The sequence below is a fragment of the Myotis nattereri genome, assembly GCF_964212035.1.
Source record: "Myotis nattereri genome assembly, chromosome: 4".
NCBI classification, from domain to species: domain Eukaryota; kingdom Metazoa; phylum Chordata; class Mammalia; order Chiroptera; family Vespertilionidae; genus Myotis; species Myotis nattereri.
Window position 1 is genome coordinate 762,957 of NC_138079.1, and position 18,999 is coordinate 781,955.

At 64.2% G+C, this 18,999-nt stretch overlaps 1 protein-coding gene across 1 annotated transcript in view; it reads left to right on the forward strand.

The window, feature by feature from the left end:
• ANKRD55 (ankyrin repeat domain 55) overlaps positions 1-18,999 on the forward strand; it is a gene marked incomplete at its 5' end in the record, with an annotated part of 34,185 nt that overhangs the window by 11,798 nt on the left and 3,388 nt on the right. Inside the window, 5 exons of the mRNA XM_081089665.1 lie at positions 476-536; positions 9,152-9,280; positions 9,848-10,032; positions 11,816-11,989; positions 14,996-15,624. Of these exons, the coding sequence (XP_080945791.1) occupies positions 476-536; positions 9,152-9,280; positions 9,848-10,032; positions 11,816-11,989; positions 14,996-15,624 (1,178 nt within the window). The remainder of the gene's footprint in view (positions 1-475; positions 537-9,151; positions 9,281-9,847; positions 10,033-11,815; positions 11,990-14,995; positions 15,625-18,999) is intronic.

The following is an 18,999-nucleotide window of genomic DNA, read 5'->3' on the forward strand; positions in this document are numbered from 1 at the left end:
CGCCTGCCCCTCTCCCGCAGCCGGAGTGCTGACCTCCGTCCACCAAGTGCGGATGCGAGTCTGGGCTTAGGATCCTGTCGTCGTTTCACGGAGGCTGCCATCCCGCTCAGACGTTTGCATGTTTTACAAAGAGGAAGCGCATTGCGGATGCTGCCTGCTGGTGCGCCCTCTCACGGGAGGGGGGACGCACCGGTGGGGGCAGCTGGAGGCTGCGTGTGCGGGTGCTGCTCCCAGCACATACCCGCCACGGGGCTGGGGCCCGAGGACTCCCCCTCATCCCCTGTGACCCCAGGAGCACCAAGACCCAGAGGAGGCGGGAGAGGAGGAGACGGGGGCTCTGTCCCGGCGGGTTTCCGCGCTGTCTCCCCGGGAACTTGTCCCGAGACCCGTCCGCACTCGGAGGCCGGGGCCCCGCCTGTCTTGCCTCTGAGTCGCGTGGGTTCTGTTCTCTGAGCTGCTTCCGTTCCCTCCGCAGGCTGCTGACGGCGCTGGTGCAGCAGTGCGGCCGCAGCGAGGTCAACCACCAGGACAGTGAGGTGAGCCCGAGGGACGGGGCCCTGGCCGCGTGCACGCCGAGGGGGGCTCCCCTGACCACGTGTGTGTGTGTGGGGGGGAACGTGTCTGTGTTCCCGCCTCAGAGCCACCATTTTCACGCCAAAGGCCCCACAGAGCGCCCGGCCCGGCCCTGCAGAGGCCAAGCTCCAGATGAGGGGCCCACGGGAGCCCCCAGCAGCGCCGGCTCCTGCAGCCGCACCTCCTCCCAGAGGCAGGGCTGCGTCCGTTCCCGCTGCTCCCCGAGGGGCCCCAAAGCCGTGTGCATGCCCGCGTGTCCGCGCCCGCGTCACCCCGTGTGCTCGCTGGCTCACGTCACCAGGGCTGTGAGGACTTTAAGCGAACAGAGCGACAGCAATGGCCATGCGTGCGCCCAGGCCCGTTACCAGCCGGCCCAGACGGGAGGACGGAGCCCTGAGCAGGGGCAGGCGGGGCCTCCGTCCAGGACCCCCCCAGCCTCCACCCAGGCCCCCCCGGCCTCCACCCAGGCCCCTCCGGCCTCCGTCCAGGACCCCCCCAGCCTCCACCCAGGGCCCCTCGGCGCCTGGCATCGGCAACCGCCCAGAAAGCCCCGCGGGTCTGAGGTCGGACGCCTCTGGCTCCGTGGTCACCGCTGCTTTCACTGCCGTGTCCTCAGTGGTTGCAGCAAAGCCCAGGAGAGCGAGACTCGCCCCAGCCTCCACTTCTGCTTTAAAACAAGAAGCAGGGACAGCAAGCGCACGCGGACCCCTGGGCGCCACTGGAGAGGGAGGAGCTGGGGGAGCATCTGCGTCAGCCCTTCCTCCTCCCCCAGCTCCTCCCTCGGCCCCGAGCTGGGCTCTTAGAAAGGGGCCCTTCAGTCCTCAGACCCAGAAGGAAGTCCCTCCCAGGCCTCGCCCTGTGCCCTTGGCGGACAGACACTCCCAGCCACGTGGCCGTCTCCCCTCGGGGGCCGGCGGTGGCAGGGCGAGGACGGGCTTTCCAAAGGCCACTCGCCAGGCGTGGGGAACGTGTGGGGAGCACAGAGCCGGCTCCGGCTCCTCCTCATGCACAGGGACCCCAGAAGCTCCCTGGCTAGGGAGCCAGCCTCTTGCCGTCATGGCAAATGCAGAGCAGGGGCCTCAGACAGGGCCCTTCCCCCAGCACGCAGCTCCTGCCGGGCCTGTCCCAGCGCGTCCCGTGTCCCAGCGCGTCCCGTGTCCCAACGTGCCCTGTGTCCCAGCGCGTCCCGTGTCCCAGCACGCCCCGTGTCCCAGCGTGTCTGTGTCTGAAACCCTCCTGAAGCCACCTGCCCACGCGCCTGTGACTGATGTAGATTCGTCGCCGCTGTAGGTTTCACGGGGAGGGTTGTGTGCGCCCGGCCAGGTCATCTGCAGGGCGGGCGCCCTCTGGCACGGGGGGAGGGTGGTCTGCGTGGGCAGGACAGGCCGTGGCGTGGAGGAGCCCGCCTCTCTCTCTCAGAGCTCCGACCTGCACAGCCCCGCCCGCCCCCTGTGTCCCTATGAGCCCGCCCAGTGCGGCCCCCACTGCGCACGAGGGTGACAGTTAGAGCCTCGGCACCCACCCTCCACCCGCCAAACCTGGCAGCAGGACGGCTCAGGGAGGAGGGACAGGTGCGCTGGGGGAGGGGGGAGGCTGCCCCCGGGTGTCGGGAATATTTCCCAGGAATTACCTCGGCGACCGAGCTCCTTGCAACCACGGCTCAGGGTGAAAGGGTCCATTTGGAGAAATCTCACTGCACTGGAGACATGAGATCGTGAGCTGGGACTGAAGAGGGAGGGAGTGAGGGATGGAGAGAGAGAGAGAGAGAGAGAGAGAGAGAGAGGAGAGCTGTTTCCGACGCCTCCCGGACCTGCTCAAGGAAAGATGGCTGTGCATCGGGGAGAGTCACGCGGAGGCACCGGGTCCTCGCCCAGCGACCGGCCGAGGAGGATCCTGTGTTATTATCGGTGGCAGTGCTGTTAGCTGTTACTTAGACGAGTGAGACACGGACACATTCGCTCGTTTAAAACGTCAACGTTACAAGTGACGCTGGGACGCCTGGTCCCCGCCCCCCTCGGCCCGGTTAGGTGGGCGTCCTGCCGGCTCTCGGGGCGCAGACAGGAGCAGGACAGCACGGCGCTCCCCCCCATTGTCCTGCAGCTGCTCCTCCAGAGCTGCTTCCGCCGCGGCCGACAGCCCTCCTTCCCCGGCTGCACGCGGCCGTCCGTATCCACGGGGCAGTCACCGCCAACGGAGGTCCGAAAAGACGGCGCGGAAAGTTCCAGAGAGAAGCCGTTCACACGTTTCCAGTCGCACACTGTTCTGAGCTGCGTGACGTAATCTCCCCTCCCGGCCCTGGGATGGGACCCGTCCCTTCGTCACCTAGTCCCTGCCTGTCCATCATGTAGCCCTGCCTGTCCATCACCTGGTCCCTGCCTGTCCATCACGTAGTCCCTGCCTGTCCATCACGTAGTCCCTGCCTGTCCATCACGTAGTCCCTGCCTGTCCATCACCTGTTCCCTGCCTGTCCATCACGTAGTCCCTGCCTGTCCATCACGTAGTCCCTGCCTGTCCATCACGTAGTCCCTGCCTGTCCATCACCTGGTCCCTGCCTGTCCATCACCTGGTCCCTGCCTGTCCATCACCTAGTCCCTGCCTGTCCATCACCTAGTCCCTGCCTGTCCATCACGTAGTCCCTGCCTGTCCATCACGTAGTCCCTGCCTGTCCATCACCTGGTCCCTGCCTGTCCATCACCTGGTCCCTGCCTGTCCATCACGTAGTCCCTGCCTGTCCATCACCTAGTCCCTGCCTGTCCATCACGTAGTCCCTGCCTGTCCATCACCTGGTCCCTGCCTGTCCATCACCTGGTCCCTGCCTGTCCATCACCTAGTCCCTGCCTGTCAATCACTTAGCTCTCGGACTGTTTCAGTACCTCAGTGCCTGTGTTCAAGTCACCTTCAGTATTTTACTAACAAGGCCACATTCACATAACTTTTATTACCGTGTACATTTTTAAAATATATTTTTATTGATTTCAGAGAGGAAGGGGGAGGGAGAGAGAGATGGAAACATCAATGATGAGGGAGAGCCATTGATCGGCGCCTCCTGCATGTGCCCTGACCAGGAACCAAACAGTGACCTCCTGGTTCACAGGTCGATGCTCAGCCACGGAGCCACGCCGGCCGGGCTGCTGTCTGTTACTGCAGCGGTTCTGTTTTATTGGCTGTTGTTCATCGCTCGCGGTGCCTCATTTGTGAGTCGTCTTATCGTAGGTGTGTACGTGTAGGAACCCACGTGGCCTATACAGGGCTCAGGGTCATCGGGTCCCAGGCCCCCCGGGGGCTCGGTGCGGGTCCCCGTCAGGAGGGACGATGTCCTGTGAGAACCTGCGCTTGCTGGGCCTCCCTGTGCCCGGCGGTGGGGTCTCTCGGGGCCACCATCCAGCCTGCTCTGCTCTCGTGCAAGCGCCCGCGGTGTGGGAGCCTTTCCCCGGAAGAGCCCTGGGCGGGGGGGCGTGCGCGTCTGCTTCCACCCCGCCCGGCTGCTCCAGGGCCGTCCCGCCGTGTCAGCGCAGCCGCCGGGCGCAGGGCTGCTCTCCGGCCGTCGGCGCTTCCGTTCCTCAGCGAGCGTTTCCCTGGTGGCCGTGAGACGGGCGTCCTTCGCAGGTCAGGGTCACCTGTCGCCTGTCACCCGTGCTCGCTCTGTGACTGGCTGGGCAGAGCGCCCGCTGGGCCGTTGTTGGTCACGGGTCACGTCCGTGTGTTGGTGGGCGTTTACGTTCTGAAAAGCACCCCTTACCCTTCGCTCTGCCGCTCGTGGGGCAGCTCACGTGCGTCTTGTGCAGAAATTGTAAAACATGAAACGACCCACGGGCCTTCTCGGGCCACTGCTTCTGCTGTGGTCTGGCTGCCGCCTCCGCCCCCGGGGCCTGCGCTGTGTTCTCCGGGCGCGACGAGGCTTCTTTTTTTAGGTCAGCAGTTCCTTTTCTGGACTCTGTTCTGTGCTGATGGGCTGTTCGTTCTTTCCGTCTCATTGGCCTCGCGGCTTGGTTGTGAGGTGACTGGGTCAGAGCCCCCTGTGCGGCGGGGGGGTGGGGGGGAGGCGTGGACCTGCCTGCGCGCCTTTGTCCTGCACCGCAGAGGGACGTCGCAAAGCGTGACACCCGGGGGGGGGGGCACAGTGATGGGACTCCGGGGCCTGCGCCCCCTGCTCTGGGGGCTTCGGCAGGAGGAGCGCCACTGGGGGGCTGTGGGCTGTGGGCTGTGGGCTGTGGTCAGGACGTGGCACTCGCCCAGAGCCGCCCGTGAGGCCACTGTTCAGGTTGCGTCGTGGTCTGTCCGGTGCACCTCCTGCTTGGAGGGCAGACCCTCGCGCTCCCGCGACAGCCGCCTCCGAGGAAGCAGATCCGAGTCGTCAAAGCAGACGTGAGCCTGTGGGTGTCGCTCTCGGCACCAACCACGCGTAACGCTCAGGGGAGGCGGCCACAGGCAGAGGCGCTGCAGGGGAGGCAGCCGGATCGAATGCCCGAGAGACCCCTTTCACAGCCAGCAGAAGGCGGGACAGCCAAATGTGTTTATTTACTTATTTTTATATATTTTATTGGTTTCAGAGAGGAAGGGAGAGGGAGAGAGAGGCGTCCATGATGAGAGGATCATGGATGGGCTGCCTCCTGCACGCCCCACCCTGGGGAGCGAACCCGCAACCCGGGCCTGTGCCCTGACCGGGAATTGAACCCTGACCTCCTGGTTCATAGGTTGACGCTCAACCCTGAGCCACGATTTTTTTTACAAATAAAATTAAAGAAAATGGCATTTGTTACTGCACCTCTAAAAGATTTTTTAAAAATCTTTAGCATACATAATTTATCCCAATTTTTCGTCTGCAGAAAACCCTTTATGACTTTTGCGAGGGCAGTCGTGTGCGGGGGGGGGGAGACCAATGGTAAGTGCATTTAAATGTCCCCAAGCCCAGCTGGGCCCCGGGAGCCCCGGCCTGAGCCCCTGGGGGTGTTTGCTGCCCTGTCTGTCGGCCACCTGCCCGCCCGCCCCGGGCACCCTCGCCCCCGCTCTGTGCGGTCGGTGTCTGAAAGGGCAGCTCTGAGGCAGGAACGCTGCGAGGCCCTGGGCCAGGTTTCTGGGTCAGAAACAGAAGATGCAGCGGTTTTGGGAGGAAAGTTGAGAAGCGGCCAGGACGCTGGCATGTCGGTGGCGCAGGCCCAGGGCACAGCGTGACTCATCCGCACGCGGTCCAGGGCCATCTGCTGCTCGAGGGTCACACGGGCCGCGCCCCCGGGGACTCGGCAGGCACCCAAGGCCACGAGACCAGCACGGCCCCCACGGGCTGGGGGAGGCCTCTTCACCGAACTAGGACTTTGGTTTTCAAGCTAGTGGATTCCACCCCCACCAGGGCCCCTGGGTGTTGGCGGCAATACCGACGCCTAGATTTTCCCGCGGCTGCTCCGCGGCCCAGCGCGTGGCAGTGACTCCAGGGCGCCGGCAGGAGTGGGCTCCACGTGTGGGCGGGCAGACGTGGGTCGTTGAGACTCCCTGTGGCCCCGCGGGCGCCTGGACGCCTGCATCTGTCATTCACCCTTCCTGTGAGCGCGGCTGGGGCACCACTGTGTGCAGGGCAGGGCCCCAGGGAGTGACCTCGGCCTCCGCTGCCCAGGGCACTGGTGTGGCCGCGCCCCAGGCCTTTTTAAATATGTTTTTGTTGATCTCAGGGCGGCAGGGACAGGGAGAGAGAGACAGAAACATCAGTGATGAGAGAGAATCACTGACTGGCTGCCTCCTGCACGCCCCACGCTTGGGAATGAGCCCGCAGCCCAGGCCTGTGCCCTGACCGGGAATCAAACCGGGACCTCCTGGTTCATAGGTTGACAACCCTCCTGGTTCAACAACTGGGCCACGCAGGCCTGGCGTGGTCGGCGGGTCCTGACGCGGCCGCGAGGGGCCTCCGCTCAGCCCGGAGGCGGGACGGAGGCGCTGGGGGGAAGGTCCCTCAGCCGCGTGTGCTGTGCTGTGGCACCGAGAGCCAGGTCAGTGGGTTCCGGAAGCTTTGGTTCTCGTGTCACTGACTCTAGGAGGGCTCGTTGTATTTCTCATTAGCCCGATTCCGCCTGGACACCCCTTGGCTCGACGGAAAGCTTTTGCGGCCCGTCTGTGTGGGATATGGACGTGCAACGTGTGTGTGCATGACCCGTATCGCGTGCGCTGCAATACCGTCATTATTCAGAGAAGCCGTGGGTGACAGGTCTCCACACGGGACCTTCGACAGGGCCGGCAGCCACTTCTAAGAGTGACCCCACCCCCCGGGGGCAGCAGGGGCGGGTGCATGCCTGTCGGTACCTCGCAGAAAGGGAAGGGTTGCCAGCTGCACCCCGAGGAGGGGCCCGAGGTGCTGACAGAAGGAAGGGAGCACGGTCTGTGGCGGCAGCCCTGACGGCGTGAGGCCCTCCCGGAGCAGCGAGGAGGCCGGGTCCGGCTCGTCGCAGGCGGAGCATCCCAGCGTCTGAGCTTGCCTTCGGCGTCGCCAGCCTGCCGTGCAGGGCAGAGGCGCGGGGCCTGGGCGTGAACCCACCGCCCCACGCAGCCAGGCGGCGCCCGGCGGCCGCTCCCCTGTGTGTGCGTCACTCCTCCCCCGTTGTCGCCGTGGCGCTGGCGGAACACGCTGTGTTAGGGCTGCTGCGAAGGGTCCGCGAGGCTGCCCGGCCGGCAGGGCTCCGTGGTGGAGCGTCGCCCTGTGAGCCAGGAGGTCACGGGTTGATTCCCGGTCGGGCACATGGGTTGCGGGCTCGATAGCAGCAGGAGGCAGCTGATCCACGGCTCTCTCACCATTGATGTTTCTCTCTCTCTCTCCCTCTCCCTTCCCCTTCCTCTCTGAAATCAATAAAAATATATCTTAAAAAGAGACTTAGCAAGGTAACGTATTTGAAGCTCTCGGCACCAAGCAGGCGTATGAAATATGGCCGTGCCCCGCCCCCGCCCCGCACCGAGCATGGGGGGGGGGGCGGGTTGGGGGACCGACTCCTGCAGCCGGTGCTCAGGGGACCACGGTGAGCAGGTTGTGGTTAAACTATCATCACAGTTTCATCGCAGCGACGTTCGCACCGATTCCCGCCTCGCGGAGCACAGGGTGCGTGGAGGCGGCCGTGGGCCTGGGCCTCCGGGGCCTGCGGTTTCCGTGGTGCTTCGGGGACCACGATCCTCGCAGACAGGGGTCCTGCTCCGCCGTCCCTGCCCGCGTGTCGGATTGAAAGGCAGAGCCAGGTTTTATAAAGTCAGAGGCGCAGCCAGGGCCGGGGCGTCCTCCCTGTGCCGGCGTCTGTGCGGCGCTGTGACCGCTCCGGGCTCTGGGCTCCCGGCTCCCGACGGCAGGCAGCCACACAGGGGTTCCCACTCAGCCACTCGGTCGTCCTGATGCCTTGGTCCCGGGTACGGGGGCCACTTCACACCGAAGCCAGTGACGGACGCCGGCGGCCTTGGCCCGCGAGAGGACGTCCACGCGGAGTAAAAAGAACCCCCTCCCCTGAGTCCTGATTCCTAAGCCCTGGGGCCGGTGTGGCCACGAGGAGCCCTGAGACGCGTGGACCCCGTGGCTCGCTCGCCCTGGGAACGGCCCGAGAAGTCCATGCACTCCCACCGCCTCCCTGTCCACGTGGAGCCCATTCTAGGAAACCCCAGGACCCTCTCTGAGCTCCGCGTCAGAGGCTGGAGCTGGAAACTTGAGCGCAGACCACGATCTAACGACGTGGAACATGGAGCTGGCCGGGGCCACGTCGACGCCAGTGCCCGGCGGGCCCCATGCGCAGACCCAGTTCCGCTCGCGTACGACGCGGGCTTCCCGGCTTCCTCTGCACAAGCTGAGGCGCAGAGGGACCTGCCTGGTGGCTCGCTGCTGAGCTCGGGTCCTGGCCGCACCGCCCGGCGCTGGTGGCCGCGGTGGCCCTGTGCCACCTGCTCAGGGGCCTCGGGCTTGTTAACAAGAGGTTCCAGCACATTCTGCAGCCGGCCCTCCTGGCTTTCAGCTGACAGGGAGGGAGGAGAGATGCGTGCGGGCCATGTGGGCTTGGTGTTCTGGGCCAGCCTGGGGGGCTTCGTGGCTGCGTTCGTGTGTCAGTGGCCGGGTGTCCGTGGTCACGTGTCCGTGGTCAGGACTCGGTCTCGTGCCTCAGGGCCCGCGGGGAGCCTGGGCAGTGTGGCCTGATGCCCTAGAGGAGGAGGGAACCGTTTGGTGGACGTGGTGACTTCACGTCACTCACCCAGAGCTGGTGTGGGGGGGATAGCACACAGACGCTCAGGCCTCGAGCCAGCAGGGAGCTCGAGTGACACGGGCCAGCCACGTCCTGCCCGCCCGGCTCAGCCCTGCCCGGCCCGTCCTCCGTGGGGCTCTGCGCTCTGCGTGAGTCTCTAGCATCCGGCGATCCGAGTGGCCCTTCGGCTCACGTGGGCGCATGCTGTTTGTCTTCCGCGCCCACAGGGCGGTCCCGTGGGGCAGGGGTCTCGCTGCCCTCACTTCCCAAGTGTCCGCAGCACAAAGCCCCTCAGGACCTGAGCTGGACGAACGATGTGAGGAATGAGCGAGCCGACGGGGGGCTCCCCCCCCCACACCCTGCTCACCCCCCATCTTGTTTCCCAGGGAATGACCCCCCTCCACTGGGCGGCCTTCCACAACCAGCCTCAGCACACCCAGGTCCTGCTGAGACGGGGGGCCGACCCCACCCTGGTGGACAAGGACTTCAAGACGGCTCTGCACTGGGCGGTGCAGGTAGGGCCTGCTGACCTGCGTGTCCGGCCCGGGAGCGGGTGGCCACAGGCAGCCTCACGCTCAGAGGCAGTTTCTACGTTTACACAGGGAGACTCACCTGGTCTCCTCCCCCATCCGTGCCCCGGGAGTGCAAGCCTGCCACTGGGAGGATGTGGGGGCATCGGCTGGTGAGAGGACACCCTGCCAGGATGCAGAGGGGCCGTTACAGACCTTGGGGTGCAACTTGCTCTCTCAGAGCCGCTGACCTGGACCTGGTGGGCCGGGCAGGGGGCCCCTAGCAGACCCTCCATGCCTGCTGCGCTGGGCTCTTTGGGGTGGGAACCCCTGTTCTTTATTTTTCAATCCTCACTCAAGGGGATTCTTTCCATTGAATTTTAGAGAGAGTGGAAGGGAGGGGGAGGGGAGAGAGAGAGAGATCCATTGATTGCCTCGCGCTCGCACCCCAACTGGGGCAGGGATCAAACAGGCGGGGAGACCACAGGCGGGGAGACCACAGGCGGGGAGACCACAGGCGGGAGACGCAGGCGGAGTGGTGCAGCAGCCGCATAGGGCCTCTGCGTCTCCCAGAGCGGGAACAGGCTGCTGTGCTCCATCATCCTGAGCCACCACCAGGGCCCGTCCATCATCAACTGTGACGACGAGAGCGGGAAGACCTGCGTGCACATGGCCGCGGCCGCCGGCTTCAGCGACATCATCACCGAACTGGCCCGCGTCCCCGAGTGCAACCTGCAGGCTCTGGACGTGGACGACAGGTACCGGGGGCGGGAGGGGCTGGAGCTGCCACCCTCTCCACACGTTCAAGGTTAGGGCGACCCAACTGACCCCTCCTGCCGCCACGGTCACACGTGTGCTGGGACCACCTGTCCTGCTGGCCACGGTCTCACGTGTGCTGGGACCACCTGTCCTGCTGGCCATGGTCACACGTGTGCTGGGACCACCTGTCCTGCTGGCCATGGTCACACGTGTGCTGGGACCACCTGTCCTGCTGGCCACAGTCACACGTGTGCTGGGACCACCTGTCCTGCCGGCCACGCTCACACGTGTGCAGGGACGGCGTGAACTGCCCTCGCGGGGCAGGAAAGGGCGTGGGGAGGAGGGGGAGGCGTAGGGTGCGCTGTCACATTGTCTGTTTGCCGGTCGCCCTCCGTGCCCCAGGGCGCGGTGCCGCTCAGCTCCCTGCTGGTGAGCAGCTGCTCTCACAGGAGTTTTGTCTCCTTCCTCCTGAGTTACGTCATCAGGGCAGCAGGTGCGCACCGACCGGCGCACAGTAGGGGCTTTGTGTCAGAGCCCGGGACCTGGGAGCCGGTCGTTAGAGAGGTGTCTGCGGGCCAGGACAGGGCCCGGAAGCGGAGCCTCGGCCCCGGGGATGGGCAGCGAGTGGCCCCTCCCCTGCCTCCGGGCAGAGAGCCTCCCACAGGCGCCCCCACTGTCGCCCTGGGACTCCCGGGGGTCATGCTCCGCTGAGCTCTGCGTGGGGGGGCGTCGCTCAGGGAGGACGGGGTAATACGCCGACATGAGAGCGCTGAGCGTGAGCTGAGGGTCGTGCAGGCCGTGTGGCTCTTACCCGCTCACGGAGGCACAAAGCGGCCCCTCGTTCTGTGTTTGGACATGAGACACCTGAGTCCTGGGGACAGAACCTTCCGGGTTGCACCGCAGCCTCAGAGCGGAGGTGGCTGAGGGCCGACTCGGTCAGGATGCATCTCCCTGCTGCGCGCAGGCCTTTCCGGGGCCGGGGGCATGGGTCCCAGCAGGCGGGCCGTGGGGGGGGGGGGGTTGGTGGGAGGGGGCCGCAGTCGCGGGAGAAAGGGAACAGCCGGAAGGGGAGCAAGGCCTTGGGGGAGGCGGGCTGGGGAGCCGCCTGCTCCGGAATCCTTCCAGAACCGGCTCCGGACAGTCTTCCCGTGTTGCTGCCACACGCTAAGCGAGGACGCCAGCCCCTGGCCTCGGAGGACGTGGGACCCGAGATGAGAGGCAGAGGGAGGCAGGCGCTCAGGGCGAGCGGGTCCCCGGGGCGGCTTCCTGCTCCGGGGCCCAGCCGCCCCCGTGGCCCTCACTCCCCCCGGCAGCTGCCCTTCGCGTGGGAACTGAGGGCCGGTGTTTATGGTAGAATTTCTCAGAAGGTTGTAGGTTTCGGTGCTTTCAGCCGTTGCAGTCACTGACTTCCCCTCTTTCCAGTGAGAGAAAGTGCTTGTGGGAAGGGAGGGTCCGTGGGGCGGGAGGAACCGACCTTTCCCAGCTCAGAGGTCACTCCTCTCCCCCCCCCCCCAAGGATCCACGGAAAGTACCTTCGGGTGCGGATCCACAACAGCAAACGTCCTCCGCTTTGAGCCACAGCTTCCTCTCCCAGGAATTCTCAGGAAGGCGGAGGGAGAACCCTCAGGCCAGAGGGGAGCGCCCACTTCCCGCAACACGAGCGCCATCTCCACGCTAACGAGCAGCACGCTTCCCGCAGCCCCGAGCGAGGCAGGAGGCGTGGGCCGGCGCCTGTCCCGCGTGCCCTCACCGATCCCTGTGCCGTTCCCTCCCGTTGTCCAGGACACCCCTGCACTGGGCGGCGGCGGCCGGGCAGGCGGAGTGCGTGCGGTCCCTGCTGGACCTGGGCGTGGACAGCAGCCTGCGGGACGTCAACGAGAGCGCGCCCCTGGCCTACGCGCTGCACTGCGGCCACGCGGCCTGCGTGCGGCTCCTCTCCCGCGGCGGCGGGGCCAGGTGAGCCGGCCCTCGCTTCTCTCCTCCCCTCTCTCCAAAGCCAGGAACCTCCATTTAAAGGTTCCGGCGTCACCGTGTTCTCAAAGATCGCGCTTGTTCACGTCACCCCGGGAACTGCCGGGAAAGCTGTCGTGTGTCAGGAGGCGGCCGAGCTCGCGGGCGCCGCCGCGGTGGCCAGAGGCCCAGTGTGTGCGTGACAGCTGGACCCCGTCAGCGGCCACAGCGACGGCCGACGGCTGGCCTCGAAGCGACACGCTCACTGCGCGTTTCTCGGAGCCCCGTGCGGGCCTCTCCGGAGAGCCAGCGGGTGTCCGTCAGTCACGGAACCGTGTCCCATGAAGCGTCCGGCTCAGCCACCAGGCCTTTCCCTCCACACGCGGTCGCGCTGAGTCTGTGGTAGACGCGCTTACGAGCACTGCCGTTCTGTCCAAAAATGCACACGCACGGGCGCTGCTTGGTGAAAGCCACCCCTCCCTGGGCACCGTCGAGACAAATGACGATCTTTGCGCTGCAGGTCCTTCGACGCTGACGTCCTGGTTGGCGCCAAGGACACACGCTTCAGCCACCGTCTCCCCTGCTCCCGTGGTGCAGAAAGCAGCCCGTGAAAAAGACAGTCACTTCTCGATACTGTTTTTTAAAATATGTTTTTATTGATGTCAGAGAGGGAGAGGGAGAGAGAGAGAAACATCCATGATGAGAGAGAGTCATCGATCGGCCGCCTCCTGCACGCCCCACCCTGGGGATCGGGCCCACAACTGGGCCTGTGCCCTGACCGGGAATCGAACCCTGACCTCCTGGTTCACAGGTCGACACTCACCACAGAGCTATGCCCGCTGGGCTCCTGATGCTATTATGAATATCACGTTAACCCCATGACTCCCCCCAAGACTGCCAGGACCCCCTCCCCTGGGTTCGGGCCCGCCGTGGAGACCCAGGGCCTCCGCCCCGACCGTGGCAGGAGGAGGCGGCTGTGGGACATGCTGACGGAGCCTAGTTAGCACAGGGACGTGTTCCATGGAAGGAGCTTGAGGACATTTCCACAGCCCCCGGGTTCCCTCTGGGCCGGTGAGGCGTCCGGAAGTAGCGCTCAGCTTTCCGAAAAGCCTCTGAGGAGGCGAGAGGAGGAGGAGGAAGTGCGTCCAGGGGAGGGGAGGCTCAGTCCTGCACCGTGTGACCTGCAGCCAGAGCGGGTGCTGCTTCCTGATCCCAGATCCCAGCGTCTCACTCCAGAGAGTCCGGCTGCAGCCCTGGCCGGTGTGGCCCAGTGGGTAGAGCGTGGCCCTGCAGACTGGAGGGTCCTGGCTTCGATTCCGGTCCAGGGCACATGCCCGGGTTGTGGGCTTGGTCCCTAATAGGGGGCGTGCAGGAGGCGGCCGATCCATGAGTCTCTCTCCTCATGGATGCTTCTCTCTCTCTCCCTCCCCCTTCCTCTCTGGAATCAATAGAAACATATATTCTTTTTTAAAAATATATTTTATTGATTTTTTACAGAGAGGAAGGGAGAGAGATAGAGAGTTAGAAACATCGATGAGAGGGAAACATCGATCAGCTGCCTCCTGCACACTCCCCACTGGGGATGTGCCCGCAACCCAGGAACATGCCCTTGACCGGAATCGAACCCGGGACCCTTCAGTCCGCAGGCCGACGCTCTATCCACTGAGCCACACTGGCCAGGGTGAAACATAAATTCTTCGGAAAGAGGACTGCAGTCTGGCTCAGGGCCGGTGCCTGGTCAGGCTGCGCCGTCCCCTCCCCCCGGAAGGCAGCCGGTCCGCTGCGGCCTCGGCAGAGAAGAACCGAACTTTCCGAGAAGCAGAAGCAGAACAGGCGGCGGCCCGGCCTGGGCTGACCTTTCCTCCCGGGGACGGGCCGTGCGCCAGGCGCCCACTTTCCCCCGAACCCACATGGCCCTCACGCTTCCTCTTCTGCAGCCCCGCCCGGCCGTGCGCCTTCCCCGGGCGCCCTCGGTTAAAAGTGTTTCCAACGGGAAGTTCAGGAAAAACTGGAGGGGAAGCAGAGACACGCACGCAGCGCCCGCCGGCAGCTGCCGGGAGCGGACGGTGTCAGGCTCTGCCCAGGCCCCGGGGTCCCTGGCAGCCTCGGGGACCACAGCCCCCGGGGCCCCCGCCCGCCCGCGGGGTAGCAGGAGCTCCCCTGGCCTTCAGCTCTGACAGGAGCTAGCACCCCACCGATGCCCACCGCCCCCGAGAGGAGAGAGCAGGACGCTGGGCTGTTTCAGCTCAGGGCCCTGGTGGGCGGACGGTGGAGGGGAGACTGGAAGGACGGCTCCCGGGAGCGAGAGGCTGTAGCTAAGACGTGTCTGCCGAGATAAGATGCCTCCAGGAGGCACTTCTGCAGAAGAGCGAGTTCCCCTTTCTCACGCACGCAGATGTCAGGTGGCCACTAACGCTGCGCACCCCAAAATGTGCTTCCCGTCAACCTGGCAGGAACAGAGGCGTCATGTGGATTCATTCACACCAGGCGGGTGTGGCCGTGCTGGCTGCAGCCATGTTTTATCTGACAGCCTAGGGCAGTGATGGCGAACCTTCTGAGCTCCGCATGTCAGCGTTTTGAAAAACCCTCACTGAACTCTGGTGCCGTGTCACATATAGAAATTTTTTGATATTTGCAACCATAGTAAAACAAAGACTTATATTTTTGATATTTATTTTATGTATTTAAATGCCATTTAACAAAGAAAAATCAACCACAAAAATGAGTTCGCGTGTCACCTCTGACACGCGTGTCATAGGTTCGCCATCACTGGTCTAGGGAGACGAGGTTGGTGCGCCGGACTCGGCCAGGCCTTGCGTGCTGCGAAACTCGCCCGGCGCCCCGATTGGAACCGCGGCCCTGGAGGTGGGTTCGGGGTTCTGGCGGGTCCCCTTGACCCGAGAGGGCTCTGGTGGATGAGGACCGAGATGGCCCCCAGGCAGGCAGGCTGGACGGGCCGGTGAGAGGCGCGGCGGCACCTCCTGACCTCCGTCTTTCCCTGTCATTGCCCAGAGCAGAGCCGGCCGGGGCCTTGCCTGCCCCCAGCGGCCGGCCCCCGTGGAAGGAGGGCCGAGGCCGCGTGCTCCGTCAGATCTGGGGCCGAGGCCGGAAGGAGGAGCTGCGGGCCGCCCCGGAGGACCCCGGGGAGCTCACCTCGGGCGTCGACGACATCATCGCCACCTTCGACAGCAGCGCGGAGACCGGCTGCCAGGAGCAGGTGCCCAGGGCGGACTCGAACCAGAGGCGCTCCGGGGGCTCCAAGCACCTCCCGCCCGAGCACAGGCCGCCAGCCCGGCAAGGGCTCCCGCCCCTCAGAGCGCAGAGCCTCCCGCCCCTGGTGCCGGGCAGCCACCTGCGGACGGCCTCCCAGGGGGCTGCTGCCCACGCCGACCCGGGCCCTGGCGCCCCGCACGCGGCCCCCAGGTCTCAGCAAAGCTGCAGCGAGCAGGACTCACTGGGCCACAGGCCCGGCGGCCAGGCACTGCCCGACCCCTGGAGAGGTGACTCCTGCCAGGGGCTCCCCAGGGCGTGGCCGGGGCCCGCCACCAAGAAGCTGCTGGGCAGGTTGCTCCCCGGCAGGTCCCGGCACCAGGAAGTCCCGGGGCCTCCACACCTGCCGCAGCTGCACACACCACCAGCAGGTAGGTGGGCTCCCCCTTCCTGGTCCTGACAGCTCGCGGGGACCCATCTCAGGTTCTGGGGAGGAACCAGGTGGGCAGCCTGCAGGGCGGGGCCAGGGCACCTAGGGCCCCCAGTCGCCTTCCTTCCCGAGGCCCCGAATTCGAGGTTTCCAGGCCGTGGGACATTCTGCTTCCCCCCTCCCCCCACCCACCCCCTGCCCCAGAGCAAGTCTAAGTAAAAGCACGTGTCTCCTCTGCCCAGCAGCCGTGTGGGGACCGGGCCTTAGAGCCGGAAGGAGACTCTTCTCCACTCGTGAGGATTCTTAGCTGGGGGGCGGCGACATGCCCTGAGGGGTTCATTTGTTTGTGTGACTGTTTTTTTTTTGTTTTGTTTCGTTTTTATTTCAGAGAGGAAGGGAGAGGGAGAGAGAGAGATAGAAACATCAAAGATGAGAGAGAATCATGGATCGGCTGCCGCCTGCACGTCCCCTACTGGGAATTTAGCCCACAACCCAGGCATGTGCCCTGACCAGGAATCAAACCGTGACCTCCTGGTTCATAGGTCGACGTTCAACCACTGAGCCACACGGACCGGGCTGTGCGACTGTTTTCAAATCAGACGGTCCGTCCCATTGCAGACCTAACTGAGCGCGGCCATGCCTGTGTGTCCACTATAGAAGGGAATGCGGTCACACTCCTACGGTTCAAGGCCCCACAAGTCAGTTACAGGCCGCCACTCCCTCCCGCCCCTTCCCGTGACTCAGCGCCCTCATCCTCAATGTCGTTCATTTTTGTTCTGTCCCTCAGAGCATTTCCCGGGAGGAAGGAAGAGGGGGAGGGACGAGGAGGATGTTCCCAGCTGACTCAGCTCCCACACAGACGTCATCTTCCATTAAGTCCCACACATCTGCTTAGGTCTCAGTAGTCAGACCTTGAGTCGCATGGTCACACCTAGCTGCAAGGGAGGCGGGGAATTGTAGTCACATGGTCACACCTAGCTGCAAGGGAGGCAGGGAATTGTAGTCGCATGGTCACACCTGGCTGCAAGGGAGGCAGGGAATTGTAGTCACATGGTCACACCTAGCTGCAAGGGAGGCAGGAAATTGTAGTCACATGGTCACACCTAGCTGCAAGGGAGGCAGGAAATTGTAGTCACATGGTCACACCTGGCTGCAAGGGAGGCGGGGAATTGTAGTCACATGGTCACACCTGGCTGCAAGGGAGGCAGGGAATTATAGTCACATGGTCACACCTAGCTGCCAGGGAGGCAGGGAATTGTAGTCACATGGTCACACCTAGCTGCCAGGGAGGCAGGGAATTGTAGTCACATGGTCACACCTAGCTGCAAGGGAGGCGGGGAATTGTAGTCACATGATCACACTTGGCTGGAAGGGAGGCAGGGAATTGTAGTCACATGGTCACACCTAGCGGCCAGGGAGGCAGGGAATTGTCGTCTTTAGCTGGTCATGTGACTCTCCATCCAAAATTGGATTTTTGTTTCTAAAAGAGAAGAGGTGGTGGGCATTGGCTAGAGAACTATTATTCTGTTCCATGTGCCTTCTAAAGCTTCTGATATTATTTGAGGGAAAAGGAAATTCAATAAACTTGATTTGAGGATTTGCTTCATTTTCCCACTGAAGTAACTAGCAAGGTCCTGGGCTGAATGGCAGAGTAGCAGAGAAGAAGCCAAAGTCTCCAAGGGAATCTTGAGTCAGTGAGCCTGTGTCAACATTTACGTTTCCACCCGGGTTTTGATGCTGCTAACTAGCAGCCATTCCGGGCAACTGAGTCACGATGAAGAGAAGGCTCTCAGGACCCTGAGCTCTAAGGGACGCGGATTTGCCTAAAGGATTGTGCGTCTGACAGCACAGTGATGGCAGCCTCCCGTCCAGGCCCGAGATCACAGGTTACTAAGTGTCTGTCACCCTAATGGATCGAGAGGCAGCATCTCCAGCGGCTAAGGGCTCTGAAGCCACCGTGGGGGTCTGACCTGCGCCCCCTCATGTAAACCCCCTGGGCTCTGTCTCCTGGACGGAGCGGCCTCCCAGCACTGGCCACCCCAGCTTCTCAGCCATTGCGCCTGCCGAGCCCCCACCCCCACTCTCCCCCATTTCTTCAAGGTCTCCCGGGTCCCCCACAGCCCGCCTTCCCACTCTGTGACGTCTGCGTGCGTGTTCCTTTTCCCTCCTGCAGCCGTGTGCTTGACAGATTCCTATGATCCTTGAAAAACCAGCTCAAAACTCAGGTGGAGTAAAAGTCCCCCTGACCTCTGACCTCTAACCTCACTAGGAGTTGCGACTCGTGCTTACTGTTCATCATAAAAGACTAGCTCCACTTTGCTCAGCATCCCCCCTGCTCAGCCTCCCCCCTGCTCAGCCTCCCCCCTGCTCAGCCTCCCCCTGCTCAGCCTCCCCCCTGCATAGCCTCCCCCTTGCTCAACCTCCCCCCTGCTCAGCCTCCCCTCTGCTCAGCCTCCCCCCTGCTCAGCCTCCCCCCTGCTCAGCCTCTCTCCCTGCTCAGCCTCCCCTCTGCTCAGCATCCCCCCTGCTCAGCCTCCCCTCTGCTCAGCCTCCCCTCTGCTCAGCCTCCCCCTTGCTCAGCCTCCCTCCCTGCTCAGCCTCGCCTCTGCTCAGCCTCCCCCTTGCTCAGCCTCCCCCCTTGCTCAGCCTCCCCCCTGCATAGCCTCCCCCTTGCTCAGCCTCCCCCCTGCTCAGCCTCCCCCCTGCTCAGCCTCCCCCTGCTCAGCCTCCCCCTGCTCAGCCTCGCCCCTTGCTCAGCCTCCCCCATACTCAGCCTCCTCCCTGCTCAGCCTCCCCCTGCTCAGCCTCCCCCCTGCTCAGCCTCCTCTGGGCAGGAGATAGCCCTTCTCCCTCAGCAACCAGCAGGAGCCTCCCCCCGCCCCCCCCCCCCAGAGATAAACAGAGGGAGGCAGAGAGAGGTTGGCCTTCCTGCCCAGGTCACAGAGCTGGCGAGGAAGGGAGGTCTGTGGGACTCGAGACGCATGGAGCTCTCAGACACTTTTTAAAAAACATAGTTTTATTGATTTCAGAGAAAGGGAGGGGACATCCATGATGCGAGAGAGTCATGGATCGGCTGCCTCCTGCAGGCCCCCCTCTGGGGATCGAGCCCACAACCTGGGCCTGTGCCCTGACCGGAGTGGAACCTGGGACCCTTCAGTCTGCAGGATGGCGCTCTGCCCACTGAGCCACACCAGCCAGGGTGCTCTCAGAGCCTCCAGCCTGTGTGATGCCCGCAGCCTCCTGGGCCCGATGCCCGTCTCTCCGACCTGCACTGCGAGCCCTGCCGGCACCTGCCCTCTGAGCTCCAGACTCAGGCGCTCCCCCCACGAGCAGCTGCGCGAATTCTTCTCCGTGTTTTCACGGTCGTTCTCCTCCC